Source organism: Miniopterus natalensis, chromosome 19 (assembly GCF_054644295.1).
Source record: "Miniopterus natalensis isolate mMinNat1 chromosome 19, mMinNat1.hap1, whole genome shotgun sequence".
NCBI lineage: Eukaryota > Metazoa > Chordata > Mammalia > Chiroptera > Miniopteridae > Miniopterus > Miniopterus natalensis.
Window position 1 is genome coordinate 24,803,610 of NC_142099.1, and position 21,618 is coordinate 24,825,227.

Here is a 21,618-nt window from a genome sequence, read left to right on the forward strand (position 1 = left end):
GCTTCCCGCGGCCACCACATTCGAGAGGAAGGAGCAGACGGAAGCAGGTGCGCACTGCCCACCTCAGGGAAGGTGACCGAGGATGACCTACGCTGCTGAGCCCCCGCCCCAAGGGCACACGCTCTGGTCTGTGTTCCCCGTAACGGAGTGATGGGGTGCAGCCCTCGGTACACAGGTTTTCCTACTGTAGAACATGTACAAGAGGTTTCTAAACGTTATTTTAAAAAACGAGTGGCTCAGTTTAAGACGCTGTATCTGCAAGGCCGAAGCGAATTTAACCATGAGTGAACCTCTGGCTCCGGCCCCATTCGCTAGCCGCCCAGAACCACGGCAGGTCATGGGAACATTTCTAAGACATTTCTTCACTTCAGGCTTTTCCAGTTCATAAAAATCAAGGACGTCCTCATATCTTTAGCCATATGCTCCTCACATGTGTTTTTGTTTTGTTTTTTAATCCCAGCCAGGGCATGCCCCTTCTTACTTTCAAAAGCACTTACAACCCCATCACCTCTACCTATAAAACACAAACAGCTTTTTTCTACTTGTTAATGTTAAGAAACAACACCCTAGAAAGTTCTACTCCCCAATGATTCCTCTAAAACCATTAACTTTCTAAAACTATTCTCTAAGTCATGGTGCAATTTAATGAAGTCTGAGTGAGGGAATAATACACCGAGCTTTCCAGGCATATTTATAAAAATAAATAGAGTTCATTAAAACACACAGGTTCCAAAACAAGCCTAACTAAAAAGGAGCTTCTATTTCTTTTGTATCTCCTCCCATTACCCTTTTATGCATCATCAATTAAAATCTTTCCTCTGGCAGGATCACACCGAGCCAAGTCAATCAAGAGAAAGTAAATGGGACAAGACAGAGCCAAACTGTATAAAATACAGCAAAATCCTAACACACTGAGGTTACTGAGGAGGGTCTGGGGAGAGTGAACACAGTGACTGGGACCCCCTAAGACACCGCATTCCCTGGAAAGAGGAAACCCTCGGGCGGGGGGGTGGGGAGTGTGTGCCCAGCACACTCGGAGAGCTTTCTGGCAAAGAAGACACTGGCAGGTGCATTTTTTAGGTTTCCATTTAAAAAATAGGCTGGGTGAGAGTATGCAGAGGTCAAAGGTCATATTCTCCCCCAATTCAGATTGTTGGGACTTGGAACTCATTTTTTGTGGAATACCTGTGAACATTTGAGGGACCCAATATCTAGAAAGAGATTGGAAGACACCACTCCTAGTCCCTCAAGGAGCCCATGAGACTTCCTCCACACTCCTCCTTAAGCTTCCCCTTCCCGTTTCAGTCCTTGAGGCTTATCCATCAAACCAGATGACCTTGGTCTACAGGCGGCCAGCCTTCTGGACCCACTCAGCCCCAGCTCCAAGTATAAGTTCGGAGCAGCCACCCTCTGCCTGCACAAAGGTCTCACCTACATCCAGCTGGAATCGGGCCGGGTTCAAACAGCCTGCGGGTGATGTGTGGCCTGCTGGAGATGTTTATAAAAATACAGATCCACGAGGGTAAACATTTAAAAATTTTAAAGGCAGCATTTTAACATTTCTCATCTGTCATCTCTGCACATTCCATCTGCTGCTGGTGGCCTTGGGGGCGAACTGTCGGCCTTGGTAATCCACCTGCCTGGGCCCCACATGGCTCTCCTCGTGTCCTTCCCCATTTCACCTCCTGCTCCCTTTCCTTGGTCCTGTATGTGGCTCCCGAATGTTACTGCCCTGGTCCTGGGCCAGTAAGCAGAGTATCCAGCCACACCCTATACTACAGCGATGCTTTCCAGCTCCGGCTGCAGGAGGGTGCTGGGGAAGCCGTGACCAGCAAGAGAAGGGTGTTGGGGTCCCGATTTTCACAGGAAACAAGGCCCTCCCTGCCAGTTGGCCCACCACCTACCTGACACTCCACATTGCAGTAAAATGCCTGCTTGCATCTTCCGCATTTGGACAATCCTTCTTTCCTTAAAAACAGAAAGGGCACTGTAGTGGCGAGAGGCACAGACACGTGACACTGCACATTTTATCATGCAATCACCAAAGCCATCTGGCTGGGAAGCCAAGCCAAGATCCCCCTTACCCGACTCTCCCACCAGTAAGTGGCATTTTCCCAGAGGAGGTTTTGACCAGGTTCAGTCCTTGAGGAACAAGCGAGTCCAATAGTACAGGCTCCGGCACTGACCGCCCCTGACACCGTGAAGGGCACTTTCCAAAGAGGGGAGTGACATGCTCTTTGACTCGTGCACCTGGCTGGGGACACTACAGCTGTTAACATCACCTGCACTATTACTCAGTAGTTTGGGCAACTCAAAGGCTCTTGGGTCCTGATTTCCTCACCTGCTAAAGAGGGACAGACATAAAACCACTTTGGAGGTTTGACATCATAAAGACAGAGGACTGGGGTACGCCAGAGCTGCAACATGAGTGACAAGTTTTATTGTTTAGAGATGCCAGTGATGCAGGAGATGAAATCGCGTGTGTCAGTAATTCAGATGTCCAGAGAGCGAAGTTTGAAAATAATGCAACCTAGCAGGTGGGGCCATATCCTGGAATAAAATATGATTGGTCCATACACCCACCCCGACAGTGTGCTACGGAGCGGTTTTCCTGCCTCTTCCTAATTAGGTCAGTGCTCCCTGAGCACTGCCTGTGGGTTATTTGCATCCCAGAAAGAACGGGGATATGGGAGTTTTCCAACTGCCACATGTGAGTGTTTGTGGTGTTAGACGAGCCAAAGCTTTTTTTAAAAAAAACTATGATGCTACTGAATTAAACCACACATGGCAGAATTCTTAAAGATTGTTTGGAGATGGGGACCCACCACCTCGTTTTAATGAGACCACTCGGTAAAGTGTACTAATTCTCACACACGGCCGGCGCTGAAACTGGCTCTCTGGCCTGCCTTAGTGCCTACACCACGAGGGGTGTTCGCTGCCACCAGGGCTGCTGCACCGAGCGGCACCTCGCCGCCACCCCCTCTGCAGCGCCTGCCTGAGGAGCTGGGATTGTAGGCTGTGCACTGAATCACACTGCAGAAGCCGCCTCTGCTCCTCGGCAGCCGGTGGCAGCCACCACACTACTCCCACGGGACCCGGGATGTGTGCCCAAAAATGCTACTGTTGGAACGAAACAGGCTGCCCTGTTTTCATGACAGAGCTTGGATTCCAAGGAGCTATCTGAAGAATGGGTGGGAGAAAAGCACATCTTGCAGTTGAGGCATAATAAATGTTCCGAGTTTGCACATCTTGAGAGCTCACAAAGGAACCCACGGATTTAGCTGAGTGTGTTCTCCGGCCTGAAGTGTCCCCCGAGGTTGCATCTCAAGGGCGCCAAACTCTGACTTTGCATTTTGGGATACGAAAGAAATGCGATGTGCGGTCCCTGCTCTCTTGCGTTTTCTAACTAGGGAAAAGGGACAGGTGCCCTCGAGAACAACGGTGAAGTGGCATGCAAGCAAGTGCTCAGGGATGTGGAGCTGGAAGAAATGCAAGGGGGTGGGGAGCAGAGGAGAGCAGAGCCTGGGAGGGGACTCCCAACATTCTTTCCAGAAAGAAGTGTGTTCGCAAGTGGATCACGGGTGGGTAGGCGCGACCCCACAAAAATGTTTGAAACTGTCATTTGTTAATGTTTGTTTTTGCGAGGGTGAGGTCACAGAATCTCTTTAAGAGTCTGACTGAGACTATTCACTCTTCCTAACAACCCACCTTCTCCCCAGCCCCAGAAAATAACAGAAAATTCTGTAACATTTCAAGGGCTCATGAGCCCAAAGCCCATACACGGACCACTGAAGCACCTCTCAAACCAGAGTGAAGACCCCAATATGAGATTAGGAAATTATCACACATATCTTTATGAGCTCCACACCACACCAAAAAAGCAAGGACCACATAGGGTTCCCCACACAGAGGCCAGGAGTGCAGTTCACATGAAACAAGGCTTGTTTTCAGCTTCAACCTAACAACCCAGCAGGAGAAAAGCCAACTGGGCTCCGGTGAGCTAGGGAGGAACTCCCATGGGATTTCATCAAATCAGAAATCTCCCAAAGGCCAGGCTGCTCAGCCCAGCCAGTGACCAAGTCCACAAGCCACAAACAATGATGAAAACGCTAACTTTTCAGCGCTGGCAGAATGTTACATCATTTCCGCCGTGGATCCCAACGGTCCTCACATTGTGGTCTGTAGACTGCCGGGGTCCCAAGGGAGTTGGTGAGGTCAGAATCATTTTCAATATACTACAGGCCTGACATTGGCATTGCAGAAGGTGCAAGGTGTAAAGGTGCCTGCAGGGTAAACTTCCCAGTGTCTTACTACAAATCAAATTAGTGGCACCAAACTGTCGCAGTGGTCACTGTACCCTCCACTTCCACACACTCAGAGTAAAGGGGAGAAAGTTGGTTTCGCTTAAGGATGTCCCTGGTGAAGCAGTGACAACGTTAATTCTATTACATCTCAACTCTCGCCCTGGCCAGTGCTGCTCAGTGATCAGAGTGCCAGCCCACGCACCACAGGGTTGCAGGTTCGATCCCGGGCCTGGGTTGGGGCTCGTGCAGGGGGCAACCAGTTGATGTCTCTCTCACATTGATGTTTCTCTCTCTCTCCCCCTCTCCCACCTTCCCTTCCACTCTTTCTAGAAAATCAATGGGAAAAATATATTCAAGTGAAGATTAACAAAAAATGAAAATAAAAATAAATCTGGACTCTTTGGTATGTACCTTTGTGACGACGTGAGAATGCATATTTCTGCATGCACTGATGTAGGGACGGCCGCCTCAAGGAAAAGCTCTGGGATCCCTGGAATTGTAAATGGAACCGACCCTTTTTATTCCAATACCACTCGTAACTTGAAAGAACAACTTTCGACAAACTGCAGATACTCAACCTTGAGTACCTGGCAGATATGCAACTGAAACGAATGAAGTGAGCCTATCACTTCGATGAAAACGATTGGCAATATTTGTTGCCAATGCTAAAAACAGGCCTTTCAAGCAAAAACTAGAATTTTGGAAAACATCTATCTGACATCCTGAGCCTGACAGTCTCTCACCTGATGAGATTCATGAACGTAATTGGTTTGATATAGTTTTATGAAATGAGTCAACTTTTAGAAAGTCTAATTCAGTGAACCAATATTTTCTATTGACGAGTGTGTGATGTTTTAAAAATTATGCATGGCTAAAGGACATTCAAAGTAAAGACAGACCAAGGGATTGTAATGTAATGGAGCACATAAAGTTCACAGGTGGGGGTTCAGACTGCCCATTGCTGTTAACCTGTAAGACAACGCTGCTTACCGAGTGTTAGTGTTGAGTCCAAGAATATCCACAATTAACCGATAAGGCAGTTAAAATACCCCTTCCTTTCAAATTACATATCTCATTGAGGCTGGCTTTTCTCCTTGTACCTCAGCCCAAACTACATAATACCCTAGAGACTGAATTCAGAAGCATATTTGTGAATCCCGCTGTCTTCTGGAAATCCAGACATTGAAGATATCTGCAGAACTATAAAACAATACCACTATTCTCACTAATTCTCCTGTCTTGGAAAATAGTTCTCATTTAAAAAAAAATAACGTTAACAGTATTGGTTGTCGTCTAAACAAATAGATTAAGATTTTCTTGGTTTTCATTTCCAATATGGTAAACACTGATAAATATAACCCATGTGGACTAAAGCTCTTGGACATTCTCAATTGAGGGGTCTAGGACCAAAAAGTTTGAAAACGGCTGATCTAGTGCAATAACTCCGTCAGCTCTACGAAGAAGATTCCGATTTTCCAAAGGAAGACAACGAGAATCCCAGAGGTGAAATGTCCAACCCGAAGGCATCATTCACAAGTAGGTGGCAGAATCAGAATTCACACATCAAGGTGCCTTCGTCCATGAGGACTGGGACCAATATCCAGGAGCACATACTACATGAAGCATAAACAATCTGCGTGTTTGGGTAAGCTGGCAGTAGTAACAAAATGTAAGTAAAGGCCTTCTTTACTCTGGTCTGCATTCCGTCCCAGCTCCTGTGGTAGGTAGCCTATGAATGTGACTTCCAAGGGGCAAAGGGAAGGATCCAGGATCATTTTTAGAAATGAGATTTGAGGAGTGGGGGGACACTTCTACCAAGAGGGTCCCTCCACCAATGGTGACATGGGGATTGATTTCATTTGACATGGGTTGGAATAAAACAAGGACCGATTTCGTATTTAGTCTGGGCAAAGGTCCCTCCCTGTCGTTCAGTGTAGCGCATCTAAGTGCTCCTCGGACTGTCACTGGGCGAGTCCACACTGGATCGTGTCCTCCGAGAACACTGTAGCTGTCAGGCCGACGTCACTGCACGGAGTCAACAACCTGGTTATCAGTGAATGTTCTTAACACAGGTCCTCCTGAGCCAGGCTGCCTTCAGAGCACAGGAGAAAAAGTAACCAGTTGCTGACAGTGAAAAGCAAAAGAGTCTACTTTGATCTACTTTGGTACGAGCAATTCTAGATGGAGGGCTGGGTTGGGAGAGGGAGCTCTGTTGCAATTATCCCGATGGGTGGTGCTTCTGTTCTGTTTTCCTAACTAGGGAGAGATGTAAACTTCTCATAAGTCTAATGGCTAAAACTCAAACTAAAATTTGCTGAGCATTGTGTGTGCATGTGCTGGGGACAGAAAGAAGGGGGGGGGGGGCTGTGTTTGACTACTGCTGACGGAGCAGTTTAGCCAGAGAGAAACTGCATAGGGGATATCCATTTTCCCTGGAGGGACTACACAAGGCCTTTGGAATAAACTCTGTTCCTACAGAAGACACAGCCGTAAATCTTTCATTTGTCATGTAACCTGATCGGAATGGTCCAGGAGGCTTGGGGAAATACTGCAAAACAAAGAAAACAAAATTCCCCTCAAAGGAAAGTTCATAAAGGTCACTTGGAGGAATGAACTGAACTATAAAATAACCCCAAAGATACGGAACTCAAAGGAAGCGAAGGGCAGATCTCTAACCACCTCCCAGAGTGTCTCAACCTTGGCGGCATGTGCCCGCCCGGGCCTGGGGTAGGGCCCAGCAGCTCTCGTGGGGTCTGTGCTGGGATCGTCACAAAGCTCTCCAGGAGATTCTAATGCGCTTCCAGGTGCCTAGGCCTGGGGTCGTCCCCTGGGGATGAGTGTTTTCTTGAGGGCAGAATTTGCTGAGGTGTTGACACATCCCTCTCGGCAATGCAGACGTTTTACAACGTAACCTGTCCTAACGATGAATGGCACGCGCTGGGTGTAGGACTGTATCGGGTAGTTTAGCTCCCTCGATGATGAATGTTTAGGTCAGATGCTGTATTCTCTAACTACGGCAAGAAAGTGTTCTAGAAGCCAGGAGGGAGTTTTTAAGAAGATGGCTCCAGCTTCCTGTCCACCTCCTCCCGATACCCACCTTCCTATTGCAAATCCTTTCTTGTTTCTGGTGCCTGAGGGGCTATGCGCTCTTGGGAAAATGACTAATCCTTCCTGAACCTGTTTCCTCCACTGTAAAGAATCAGTTTCTGCCTCCTATGTTTGACGTGTACAAGTTGACATGTACTGGGAAAATACAACTTAACATGTACTGGGAAAATACCAGTTGACATGTACTGGGACTATACTTTTAATCAGCCTCCACTCTTTTTTTTTTTAAGTGATATGAACTACTGAAATATCTTCAGTACGATTGCATCCAGTCTCACATTTAGAGGATTTATGTTTGTAAAGCCTTTGTTTTATGGGCAAACATTTACCCTGCTGCAGATGGAAGGGCTCTTTGAACTTAAGAGATGGTCCCATCCATAAAGGGAGGAAAGGAATGCAGCAGGAAAATGCAAGGGCCTGATTATCAGCGACGGGAACAGGACTTAAGACGGCACGCTCCTGCCACTTTCAACTGGAGGAGACACACGCAGTGATTAATTTTCCTGCTTTTAAAATTCGGAAGCCACACGAAGATCAACAAGTTGGAGATGCAATTAACAACTCCCGCTAGTTAATGCGTTGCCGCGGGTGCTGTTGGTCTAGATAAAAAGGATTTGATCCCGTCAGCTCCCTACTTTTCTGCTACTGAAATGAATGCTTGGTGGGCTTCACCATGAAAAGAAAATGATCCTGGCATGGAGTGGGGTTTGCAATAACAATTACTTTTAACGAACGGCGACAGAAGAAGTGACAAGTGGAACAGACAGCCCCGGCCACACGGAAAAGAGAAAAGGAAAAGAGCCCAGCGGTGCAATATAACTTCGCCGAGGGCTGAAATAAGACAATCAGAGGCAGAGTTAGCCTCCCACCCAGGGAGAGTGGGCACACGGGCAAATTTTTATTGGAGAGAAATAAAAATTGGAGGAATTGTGGCGGAACCCTATTATAACCCTAGTCGGGGGACAAGAATAATACGAAGGCTCTGGGTTTTTGTGCAGCAGTAAAAGATGCGCCCTATCACTTTCATCCACAACGTAGCAGTGAGCCGGGGCCCACGGGCAGGGGGGAGGTTCTTCCCAGAGCCCCGCTGAACCCTCCCCTGCATACGGGGCTTTGTTCTGAGGCTTGTTAAAAGTTAGAGCCCAGGGCCTCTAGGGGAGGCAGGAAATATTTAGGGCAGTAAGGGAGCAACTAATAGGTTTCCCCAACTATAGGAATAGGAGTTAGGTTTACAAGGAGAAAGCTTGCGTTGGTGGTCAGGGCAATGAACAGCTGGCCTTGTTATAAAATGATGACGTTGTGGGGGAAGGGGGTGTAGGCCAAAGGGTACACATTTTCGGTGATAAATTCTGAGGATTTAATGTGCATTTGGTGACTATGGTTAATAATAAAGTACTGTGTACTTGAAAGGTACTGAGGGTAGATCTTAAGCATTCTCACCACACACACAAAACAGTTAACTGTGCAGTGATGTGTTAATTATCTTGACCTTAGTCATCAGTCCACAATGGATATTGTTCTACACTCCAAATAGAAATAATGATATCTGTCAGTTATTCCTCACTTGAGCTTAATATTATAGCTCTGCCAGCACGGCTCCGAGGTTGAGCATCTACCTATGATCCACACGATTGTGGTTCGATTCCCAGTCAGGTCACATGCCGGGGTTAGGAGCTCGGTCCCCGGTGGGGGGACGTGCAGGAGGCAGCCGATCAATGACTCTCTCATCATTGATGTTTCTGTCTCTCTCTCTCCCTCTCCTTTCCTCTCTCTGAAATCAGTAAAGACATACTTAAAAAAATATATGACTCTACACCTCATTGACCGAGTCAAGCTCAGAAATGAAAAAAAAAAAAAATGATGACACTGATTTAGGATTTGTTTTAATGCAGGCTCTGGTCGACAGGGAATTTACCTTTGCCTTAAGAAAGAAAATTCAGGAAGCTCACGGATAGAGCAGGAAAGTGTACGGCCCACAGTGAACACTCCACTGCTCTCTCCAGCCCCTGGACGGCACCTCCATGGGCCTCCTGTGGACCCTGTAGAACCCTAGCAGCTCAAGCCTGCCCGAGATCGGATGTGTGCGCTTTCACATTTAACACGTGCCTCTGCAAACGCTTTCTCCCTTACCTTTTGTGCGAGATCGGAATGACACTTCCTTGCTACTTTATCATCTACTCCTCTGAAGCCTACTGATGGGGAAGTCAGGGGGAGAGAAACAATGAATGCCTTTCTCTTTAACTCAGTTCCCTCCCAAAGGAACCCACGAGAAGTAACAGCCACCATTTCTTCTGAGGGTGGCAGAGGTTATCATTAGTGCTTTGTAACCAATACCAATAATATTAGATCCCCTGTGACCACTGTTGCTCTGACTTCCGTAACACCCAGGGGATTAAATATCAAGGGAAAGGGCAAAACCAAAGTCACATAAATTTAACTCTTTAAAAACTTAAAATGTTCCTAACACTATTCCTCACTTCAACATTCTGGCCACAGAGTAGGAAAAAAACATGTAAAAATACCTTTATAACCTAACGCTAAGTGTGAGTCCTAGAATACAGTCAGGCCCTCTGCAGCCAAACGTGAATATTAACTCCTTGCCTAACAGGAGATCTGTTCTGAATCTTACTTACAGGAAAATGCACCTTTTTAATTCATTGCAGCAGAGTTTTAAGAGGTGTCACCCTCTTGGTTTTATCTCCCTGTAGACAAACAATAACTTAAACAAAATTGAATTGCCAATTTGTTTAAGTGACTTACCCTAATTGTGGATTTTACCCTGAGAACTCAAACTTACCCGATAGTGTTTAAATAGATGTATCAGACATCCTTTCTTTCCCTTTCTTCCCTCCCTCCCTCCCTCATTAAACTTTGTTTTAATGGGTCTCAAAAATTCTTTGACAGATTTTTGGTCAAGTTGTTTCCATTAAAAATACTAATTTTAAAAACTAATAACTTAAAAACTGCCACACACACAGAAAAACCCCAAATGGCTCACAAAACATTCTCCTTTCCTTCTGAAGCTTTTACAACCACGTTAGCACTTGGTTGTAATCATTAACCAGCCTCTTACTACTAAATGGCCAATTGAGACAAACAGTTCTGAGACGTTCTTCCGCCGCTGATTAAGACGGGGGTAGCAGGTACCGGGGAGAATGTTCATTGGGACTCTCAGCTTTCTGGGTATTTGCCAGCTCCAGATGCCTTCTTGTCCACTGCTCTGACGACACCCCCAGAAACTGTCTCATGTCACCCAGAGCAGGACGGCCCAGGGGAGAGCAGTTAGAGAAGCTCCTTACACACCTGGGCTTGCCAGGAACCAAATCGACGATGGCAGCATCACCAGATTTCAAAAACTTCAGGCCATCTTCCAGTTTTTCCCCAGAACCACGATCAATCTTCTCCTTCAGCCCAGCAAATCTGCAAGCAACGTGAGCTGTGTGACAGTCCAGCACAGGTGCATATCGGGCACTGACTTGGCCTAGATGGCTCAGGAAAAACCACCTGAGCTGCGCAGCCAGCTGCTCTGCTGGCGCATTGCTCTCACCAGCCACACTGCCACGTCCAATATCTTTGACAGAAACGTTCTTGACGCTGAAGCCCACACTGTCCCCAGGAAGAGCTTCACTCAAAGATTCATGGCGCATTTCATCAGACGTTTCCTTGGTTGGAATGCTGACTGGAGCCAAGTGACCACCCTTGAAAGCACCAGTCTCCATTGGGCCCACAGGGACAGTCCCGATACCACCAATGTTGTAGACATCCTGGCGGGGCAGACACAGGGGCTGGTCAGTCAGGTGAGTTGGTGGCAGGATGCAATCCAGAGTTCCAAGCAGTGTGGCTCCACTGGCACTGCCATCTTTATAGGTGAACTTCCATCCCTTGAACCAAGGCATGTTAGCACTTGGTTCCCGCATGTTATCACCATTCCAACCAGAAATGAGGACCACTGCTACTGTGTCAGGGTTGGACACAGTAGCTTCCTTCTCAATTCTCTTAATGTAGGTGCTGACTTCTTTAACAATTTCCTTGCATCTCTTCTGGCTGCAGGGTGGCTCAGTGGAATCCACTTTATTGACACCAAGTCAGTTACTTCACACCAGCGTGTGAGCCCGCAGGGCGAGCTCACAGGTCTGCCCACTCTTGGAGATGCCTGCCTCAGATTCACCAGCACCAGCAGCAACCATGAGGGTGGCACAGTCAGCCTGCAAGAGCCCGTGATCATGTTTCTGATGAAGTCTCTGTGCCCTGGGGCATCAATGATGGTCACAATAGTACTCGCTGGTCTCGAATTTCCACGGGGAGATATCAATGGTGATACCACACTCATGTTTATTTTTCAGTGTATCCGAGACCCAGGCATACTCTGAGGAACCCTTCCCCGTCTCAGTAGCTTCCTTCTCAAAATTTTTGATGGTTCTTTTGTCGATCCCCCACCTCTGTAGATCAGACAACCAGTAGTGGTAGACTTGCCAGAATCCACGTGTCCAATGACAACGGTGTTGATCTGAGTCTTTTCCTTTCCCATTCTGGCTTTGATTTAATGGTGGTTTTCACCACACCCCTGCTCCGGTGGCCAACCCATTGCGAGAAAGCAGACATTTTTTCTTTCAATCCTATGGATTACATCTGTATTTCTGAATATAGAACACTTTTAATACTCTAAAGCCTTGTACACGAGGCAGGAAAGAAGTACGTTAATCTACCTTAGCCAAGTAATTTCTATTCAAAAAGCATTATTTTCTATGAGTGAAGTACTGTGTCAGGCTCTGGAGAAAGGATACCTTTATAAAAAGTGAGCTTTCTGAGGAAATAAGCCCCACCTTCATGACAGTGATGAACATAAACACATCGGGCAGGAGAATTCAGCTTCCAGATGACACTGAGCTGAGAGCAGGAAGCTACTCCGGGGACTGAGCTCCTTAAAGACACGGAAGTGAGGCCACTAACAGAGAATGCTGTCCTGATCATCCCCAGTCCCCGGGTGGGGCACAGTGCCCGGGACAGCAGGGTGTCCGACAAGTATAAATAGCATAGGAAACCACTGTAAAAAACATACACATATATAGAGAGAGTAGTAACTGAATACAATGAAGGGATGTGTGGCTGGAATATTTAGGAGGAAGCTTCATAATAGAGATGTAAGTTGAGCTGGATCTCTGTTGAGGATGAACAGACTTAGGATCTAAGGCCTTACCTGGGACGGGGCCTTCTAGGTTACAAAAGGACAAAGGAGGAATGAAGAAATGACACACCCAGATTGCCTTTAGGGTCTAAGTATAAAAGCAAGGAGGGCCCTGGCAGGTCTGGATCAGTGGTTAGAGCATTGGCCTGAGGACCGAAGGGTCTTGGGTTCGATTCCTGGTTGAGGGCATATACCTGGGTTGTAGGTTCGATCCCTGGCCCCGGTTGGGGCATGTGCAAGAGGCAACCAATGTCTCTCTCTCTCTCTTTCTCACCCTCTCAATTCCACTGTCTCTAAAAAACAAAATCAATGGACCGAGGTAAGAGAGTGCGAGGCCTCGGGCTAAGTGCCGGGGCTACAAAGGTGAGTTAGGGCAGGTTCCTGCACTGGAGAAGCGAGCCTGACGAAGGAAGTATGTACAAGGGGCTACGAGAGCAAAGGCAAAGGGAGCTGATCCGGGCTGCAGGAGTCAGGGCAGGCTTCTCGGAACCTGAGGGCCAACCAGGCAAAGATGAAGAAAACCTACTCGGATGTTAGCTGTTTTTTTCTGGATTTTTGTCCCTTTGCTTCAAAGTTGTCTCCCGGTGTGATTTAGAACCCAGCAAGTGCTCCATAAATAAAAACATTGGTTGCATACTCGCAGGGAGTTTACCACCTGCTCATAATTCAATGTCTTCCTGTTGAGGTTTTAAGAACATCTGAAGCCATCATTGGGAACAGCATTGTCACTGTCACGGAACCAAAGTTCCTGTGTCCGACGCTTTCAATGGCCAGACCTCACAACATCAGGGTTCGGAAAAAGGAAAGGTTTATTGATTGAGAAGGCACCGAGATGAGCAACATAATGGTGCCTCAGACCCATCTTGCTCACTGGGCTAGGTTTGGGGTTTTCAAGGGGTAGGGGAACAGAGCTGGGGGGCAAGTTGTAATTGGAGGACCTTGCAACTGGGCCAGCTGGGTATAGCTGAGGTCAGAGTGTCGTCGTGTCCCCCCCGCGCCCCCCCTCACCCCCCCCTACCCCGTGCATGCTTCCACCACAGGACTTAAAGGTTTTGATTTGTGGTCTCTGGAAAGCAACTCAGTATCTCATCAAACAGGACAGGACCAAAGAGCTGGCTCTGCAGTGACAACTCCGCTACATGTTTGTGCAACTGACGGAGAAGAGATTTTGCAGGTGGCACAGGGCACATGTCTCCTGTACAAACATCATCACGATGAGGAAAATCAACAGAACATGAGCCCAGGGCCCGCAGCCCTGAAGAGTCCTTCCTGGCACTCACAGACCGAAGAGAAAAAGCCCAAGGTCTTTCCATTTTGTCACAGATTGCAACATAACTCCTCTCAGGAGCCAGGAATTCAGATGCTTGAGATTTTTTATTTGGCTCAGATGAAAAACTTATCTGGTGGGTCAGTCAAGATTTTCTCCCCACCTCCCTCCCCCAGGATGTGCCTATGTCATCGAGCCCTGGTGTGAAATTCCCTTCTCCCTGAGTCGTCCTGCTCTCTTCTCTCCTCGGGGGGCATTACGAGTCCTGTGGGCACTGACACGCTGTACATCACAGTGCACGCGTGGGTACACGCCAGTGTCTCAGCTATGGTGGCAAGCATTCATTCTGATTTCTAGGGACTGTAAATTTGCCAAAGATAAGCATTCAGGAATTCTCAGATCCACTCTTTCCTGTAATAAGCTAACCTAATCCACTTTAATAACATGCATACAATATTTCCACTTCATCATCGAAACCTTCCACTCCATGTACAAAAGCCACCAGGTTTTATGTTAATAAATTGGCACAAGGAGCTCCACACTATTTTTAAATTTCTGATTGAAGAAGAATCTGAGAGACACAGCTGGGTTCTCAGCAAAAGCATGAACTAGAAAGAAAAGTTGTTTCCTGAGCCCTCAAGACTTTCTGGTGTTATTTTCCTGCTAAATTGCATATTTCTGTCCTTCAGAGGAGTCTCGAAGAGATCTGATTTCCTTCTGTTCTATTGTGTCCTGTGAACGCCTTTGCAATAGAAAAGGCGGCCACCGAGGGTGGTAGGGACAGAGTCGGCAGAAGTTGCACAAAGTGAGGTGTGCCGCTTTGTGACTGGTTAGAGCGCCCGCGCTAATGAGGCCAAGGTCATGGGTTCAACCCCTGAAAAGGCAGGGACTGTAGTCAATTCCCTGCTGGAGGAAGGCACCCCTAAACTACCACTGATTTGCTAGAAATCCCAAGATGAGAGGGTTGGGAATGGGGGTGGGAAAGGTGATGGTGATACAGAGACTGACAATGCAAATCCCTTGAGAGAGGACAGAGACCTCTGGTCCCAGAACTGGCCGCTGTCCTGGGGTAAGGGGCCAGGGGCAGGGTGGGTCCCTTCTAGGCACTACTACAGAAAGCCTCAGGGCCTCGAGGTTGACCAGAGGAGGGCTCAAAGTCTGAATCTGGTCAAGTACTGCCAGGGTGGCCTGCTCTAGGTGTGCCTAGCTCCCTGGGGATGATTGGGACATACACACACACTCAGCGACACGCAGGCAAACCCAGAGAGGGGCTGTCTGTGAGAGGAGCAGGAAATGCCCTTAAGTCAAATCGGCAGCGCACAGACTAGATGAAATCATGCCTTGAGCTGAGAAATATGAATACCTCACCTACTCTCTGCCTGAGGTCCACAAAAGAGGTGTGTGCGTGCGTGTGTACATGTGTGTGTGTGGGTGACTGAAGTTATTAATGACTCCAGGAATACAAAGGGGATTTATCATTACTGATCGCCTCCTTGGGAAGCAGAAATAAAGTGGCACAAAACTGTGATTATTTCATATTTTCTTTAAATCGACAAGTAAAAGAAAGGGGATATTAACCCAAGGCAAAAGAGGTAAGTTTAAAACACCAAAATAAATAGGAATTTCCCTTGCAATTCTCTATTTCAGACAACTGTGCTGTGCCAGGTTCTCTCCAATTCTGAGTTCTCCTGAAGACCGGTTGCTGCCACACTATATCTCTGAGTCCTGGATCTTCCCAAAGAAACTGAAGATATCTCTTAGCATTTTTTAAAGAAGCTTCTGACAGACAGTGTGCAGTGGGCTTATCCCACAGGAACACCATCCAGAGGCTTCCTGGAATAGCTGAATCATAAATTCTGTTTCCAAACCTCACTGATCTAACTTTGCACAGAGCAAGGTTCTGGAGAACGAGTATGTTTAAGAAAAAGGAAAAGGGTTATACTCTGATGCTCCTACCAGAGGGCATGGAAACCAATTCTATATGTAGGTCTGAAGACTGAGATGACATACCCATCTTAGTTCTAGCATAATATTTAAAAATATGACAAAACCCACCAAAGGACCAAAGAAAGCCTAGTGTTCTTTTTACGGTTTTATTATGTAATAACTGATACATACAAAAGAATACATGTAGCTCTTAGGCAAATTCCAAAGCACTGGAATAAAAACATCTCTGATCCCATAACGGTGGAAGCTATAGGTTCAAGACAGCTGAATCAATTTATTTGTTAAATTTCAAAAAAATAATGCATTTGTTTGTTGAGTTACCTAATGGGGGAGCAAAAGAAAAGAGGTGATAAAAATTGCATTCATTCAAGGAGAAACCAGACATACATTAAGTCCTGGTGTCTAGGTGTGAACGACACAGTAGATTTAGGACAAAGTGGGCAGAGGGAGGAAGCTCATACTCAGAATGGGAAGACAGGGCTCCTTCTAGGAAGAGCACAGAGCCTGGCCCTTAGAAGGCATTCAATGAAGAGAGACCAAAAAAAGGGAAATTCAAGGAAACACCTTAGCCTGTCCAACATAGCATCTTCCTACATAAAATGAGGGAAGGCCCTCTTTACAGCAGCCATCCTTGAGAGCATCAAAATAAGACTGTGTCTGGTTACACTTTATGAGCTGCAAAGAGCAATGTGATTTAAAGAAATGTCATTTTATATGGGTCTTCAGATTTTTTTGATTGAGAGGATTTCGTGCAATTGCTTTTGGGAAGGCAAGGTGTTAGACGGTGGTTTTAACTCACCAGGGTTTGAATCTCACTTCAGGGCATCCTGCTGCTGTTCTGTCTCTTTCATCTCAAATTGTTTCCAAATGGGCAGCTTGGCCACTGAGCCCCTGTAAGCTATAACAGAAATGATGTTCCCCGCATATGAAAACTAAGCATGTTACAGCGCTTGGCACCTCTGAAGTCTTACAGGAGAGAGCAGAGAGGAGCCTTAGTATCCTCGCTGTGTGGAAAATTCTGTTTTCCTCCATTCCTCTTTTCAAATATTTATTTAATGTCATAGTAAAAGAGTATTAAAGTGTCTAAGCACTTTGGAGCTAGAAAAGGCTCTTTAAAATAAAAAAAATAAATAAAAGCTTTCCCCCAGCCGGTGTGGTGCAGTTGGTTGAGAGTCCTGTGCATTGAAAGGTTGCCGGTTCGATTCCTGGTCAGGGCACATGCCCAGGTTGTGGGTTCAATCCCCAATGGATGCTTCTCTCTCTCTCCCCCTCTCCCTTCCTCTCTAAAAAGGTCAATTTAAAAAAAAAAAAAAGCTTTACCTGTGTAAGTTTATTATATCATTTCCATTAGGTTTTGAAAAATATTGAAAACTGGCCCCAGATACCCAGTATTATTCTGGGGGACCCGATGTTGAGAGCTGCTGCTTTTACCTCTGGGTCAACGTGCCATCTGAATGACGACTTCATTGGCCAACCATTTCCAGTATTTCCTTCCCAATATCCCCCACTCCAACCCCACCACCATAAAAAAGTCCCTGAAATTACAATATGTTATCCCACTAGTTAACACTTAGCTAGCAGAGTTCATCAAACAAGTACAAGCCAGATACCAGGCCAGTTTTGCCAACTTACTATGTGGTAGGGCTGTGCTGAGCACCTGCCTTCCACTATCTCAGGATCCGCACAGTGGTTGGGTATCAATGTGCACATTGTACAGATAAAGGAATCTGGGAGTTCGGAGAGGTTAAATAATTTGCCTAAAGACAAACCACTGGGAAGGGCTGAAGCCAGAATTCAAACCTAAGTCCCTCCTCTGCAGTCTCTAAATAGAAGAAAATCTTGAAATATTGAAATGTTGAAAGTGAAGACAGAATATGTCATCTGACATACAGATGGCTGGATTATGTATTCTTTGATGTAACTTTTAAAAGGAAATCTGTTGTCTGTATTTCTTAAAAAAAAAACAAAAAAACATGTGAAAAGAAGGAGGAATCCTCTATTAGAGCCAGTGTCCAATTTTTCACTCAGAAAGCAAGATAATCTGAGAACATGCCAAGCCATGTCTCCCCTTTGAGACTCTCCAGTTCTCAGAAAATGTTCTGGGGATAAGTAGAATCACAGCAGCCCTGCGGCCAGCACCCCTTCTGATGGGCAGTGCAACTGAGATTACTCTGACAGTTTGATAAAACAATGGGAAAGGGGAGATGGATGCTGCTACCGAATAAATCTGGGGGACCTTACGCCATTATAACTGCTGAAATAAGACATTTCCATCAGAATGTTTTGCTCATGCAAACATTTTAAGCCTTAAAATCACCACTCTGAGTGAGCCAGATGTAACATAAATTCCTGGAAACTGGGTTCCAACAGCTCTATTCCAAGGAGGCTAAGTGGGCCTTCCTATTTCCCCACCATACTTTAAACAAACTAACAAAAAGACAGCGTTCTTGCCCTTCAGTGACCCACGAGCCAAGAGAAGAGATCACCAGGGGAATGTCTGCCCACCTGGGGACCTGCACAGAAAAGTAATATTCAGGTAGATCGTTCGGTTACAGCAAATTTTTCCCTTTCTTAGCCAAACGTCAAGTGTTAAATTGTGTCAAATACCAAGTTTGAAATATAACATTAAAAAAAAAACTACCACAAAAAGTTGGCCAATGGCAAAATACGTGTCTTTGCAGGTGAGTGTGTGTGTACATAAAATGTACCTAAGAGGTCTGGTAAGGGCAGCTCCCAATTAGAAGACGTTTATATTTTTAGAAGCTGTCTTCTAGCAGCTGAGGCAAGATACACATCTTCCCAAGTGTCACCTACCCAAACTAAGAAAATGTGATACAAATGGAAAACTCCCAGAAATGAAGCTCTGCCTGAACTGTCCTGACAGTAACAATTCCATTCCAAGGTGACTTAAGAAACTTCCTGGGTTTTTTTTCCAACTTATAGAACATAATTATTCCTGAAGAAATCACTTATTTTTCTTCAAAATAAATTAAACCTTCATACAGTTAATGTGACAAGGAAAATCTCTAGCGGCCCATTTATCTAAGCAATATTGTTTATGTTAAACTTCTGGCAAGAAAGGGTAAGGAGTAGTTTTCGGGGGGGGGAGGGAAGGAGTGGATTTTGCCCTGCATGCTTCAATATTTGAGAATTCTGCTCCGACTCTCTAGAGGCATCATGGAGACATACAGGCAAACGTTTCTCTAGGACAGCTGGACAGACTGATTTGTCCTTCGTCACATATAAAAAGTTGAGAAAACGGTGCTGAACCTATGAGAATGATCTTAATCAGATTTAACAGAGCGGAGTATGAAGATATTTTTAATGTCACTGGTGTCACGGTATCATGATTTCTTGTGTGTGTTATTTTAGCTGACTTCAAATGAGAGGAAGTGAGTGCTGACAGTTCACCTCAGCCAACAGAGAAAGGTGGGGGAGGTGCCGTAGAACCACCCGAATGCATGTGACAGCCCTCGTTCGGTGTCTAAGGCAGCAATTAGTGACACTGACAAGTGTCATTCAGGAAATAGGGGTGGAGGGAGCAAATTCTGTCACATATGGAGTTGCCCCTGACTGTACATTAATGTTCTACGGTTGGGGGGGGTGTGGAGTTAGGACACTCAGCCAAAGAAAAGCACCTCTCAGCTCTGCCTCTCCCTTCTGAACCCAGGGGGATTTGATCTTTAATTCGAGGCGAGGACTGGTAACTACCAGCTGAGTACCTACTACTTGCCTGGCACCGCAGTCTTCTCTCACACGATGGACCACCAGGATCCCTGACGGAGGGAGGGAGGCACCTTCTGCAGTGGGTGACCCTGCTTTGCTCCTGCTACTCCAGACACCCACACTGCTTCAGACTCTGAGCCACAGTAAGGCTCAGAAGATCAAGGGGACCAGTCACAGCAGCCTTTTTAACTTTGGGAAAACCCAATGCTCACTTCACTCAAACGTCGCAAAGTGGTGCCATGACCCTTTAGCTCTTGGCTCACCAATTCAAAGAGCCACATCACATACAGCCCTGAAGCTGCCCACGGCATGATTCTGTGTCTAGTTCCTTTCCAGGTTCCCCCCAGCGGAAGACAGCTCTGGTGTGGAGTCTGGCCAAGATTACTACACTATTTAGCTTTTGTCCCTGCTTTTCCTATGTCTTAATGTGGAGCAGGTGCACAGGTCTTGGAGATTGAGTACTTCAGGGTGTGCTGGACTTGAGACCTGTACTCAAAAGGTACCTGCAGGAACTCAGGTTCGCTTAATCTAGCCCAAGAATCTCCATTTCAAAGATGAAGAAACTGAGGTTCAAAGAAAGTCCAGCAGAGCAGGGTCCTTTTCTCAGACAGCAGTGGAAGGCCTGGCACAGACCTACCTCCAATGCCATGCTCCCAGCCTCGCTAATTCTACTGAGCACCTAACTAGGTGGGAAATGGGGAGAACTGAAGAGACCAGATTTCATTCCCTTAGCTATAGGTATGACTATTTATACAGTCACACTTCCTCTCTGGGCCTGTAAAGTGGCGAGAGAGGATGCTGTATTGGTGATTTCTAATGTGCCTTTCAGGTCTGAAACTATCATAAGGCTTGAGGCTATAATTATGTGTTGGTCTAATGTGAATATGTATAAATATATACGAACAAAGACATATATGCATGTGATATGCTACAATTAAATGCCATTTTCAACCACACGTATTGCCTAATCCACCCAGTGACCGTATCTTTCCAATTCCGAACCAGGGCTAGATATGTCCCATCCGTGCAGTCCCTTAGAATCCCCGGTGTGTGGTCAGCGCTCCTCTGGCTTCTCTCCGAACATCAAGTGCAGAGCGTGAGAAGGAAGAAAGGGGCTAAGTCCTTTACGTGAATATTAAGTGTCATTAAGTTCCTTGGAGGAAACAGCAAGTCTGCGGCAGGGCTGGGCTGTGGGGCACAGAGCACACCGCAGGAGGCACAAGTTAAAGCTGACGGGCTGCCTGAACCTGGGGCCCCGCTGGCAAAGGCGCCCAGTGGGCAGCGCAGGAGGCTGGCATCTGCGGGCAGAGCCCTGCCTTCCCAGGTTGGCACATCCCGCGTGAGCAACTCTGACAACGTGCGGTGCGGAGCGTGCGGCGGGAACTTGGCTCTGGTTTCCTACCGCACGTGGCTCGGCCCCTGAGCCGGGTTCAAACGACCCGCCAGCCCCGCCCGCCGCTGGGGCCACCGCCTGGGCGGCCGGCGCTAGGACCCCGCGCGCCGCGCGCACTTCCTCCCGCCGCGGTCCGAGCCGCCGCGCGGCGCCCCCGGCTCCCGCCCGCCCGCCCGCCCGCGCCCGCGCCCGCCCCCGCGCGCCGCCCGCCTACCTGGTGAAGCAGTGCTCGCAGTGGTTGCCCCGCTCGTTGACCGTGAGCACCGAGGCGTAGGCCGGGCAGGAGAAGAGCAAGTCCCCCACCTGGAAGGGCTGCAGGGCCCGCAGCCCCCGGCCCTTGCCCGGGCTGCAGAAGCGCTCCAGGCCGCCGTCCCCCTCGGCCCGCATGGTGGCGCGGGCGCGCGGGCGGGCACGCGGGGCGCCCTGTGCCGGCGGAGCCCGAGCCGCGGCTCCCCGCGCGCTGTTATTGGAGCAGCGTCACCTAGAGCTGCGGGGGGCGGGGTGGGGAGCCGCCCGGCGGACGCGGCGGCCACTGCTCCCCGGAAGGGACGACGGCCCCGCCCGGTGCTCGCGCGCCCCCGTGGCGGGGGGGGCGGGGGGACAGGCCCGCGGCCCCGCCGGGCGCGTGGGACCCTCGGCCGCCGCCCCGCACACCCTCGGGGCCGTTTCCGGTGTGGCGGCGACGGGG

The 21,618-nt window shown here is 47.6% G+C and overlaps 1 protein-coding gene across 1 annotated transcript in view; it reads right to left on the bottom strand.

Moving 5' to 3' along the window:
* SMYD2 (SET and MYND domain containing 2) overlaps positions 1-21,317 on the bottom strand; it is a 43,147-nt gene extending 21,830 nt beyond the window's left edge. Inside the window, exons 1-2 of the mRNA XM_087828142.1 lie at positions 21,145-21,317; positions 1,905-1,968 (exon numbers count right to left, since the gene is read on the bottom strand). Coding sequence (XP_087684268.1) covers positions 1,905-1,968; positions 21,145-21,317 — 237 coding nt within the window. The remainder of the gene's footprint in view (positions 1-1,904; positions 1,969-21,144) is intronic.
* Between the last annotated feature and the right edge of the window lie 301 nt (positions 21,318-21,618).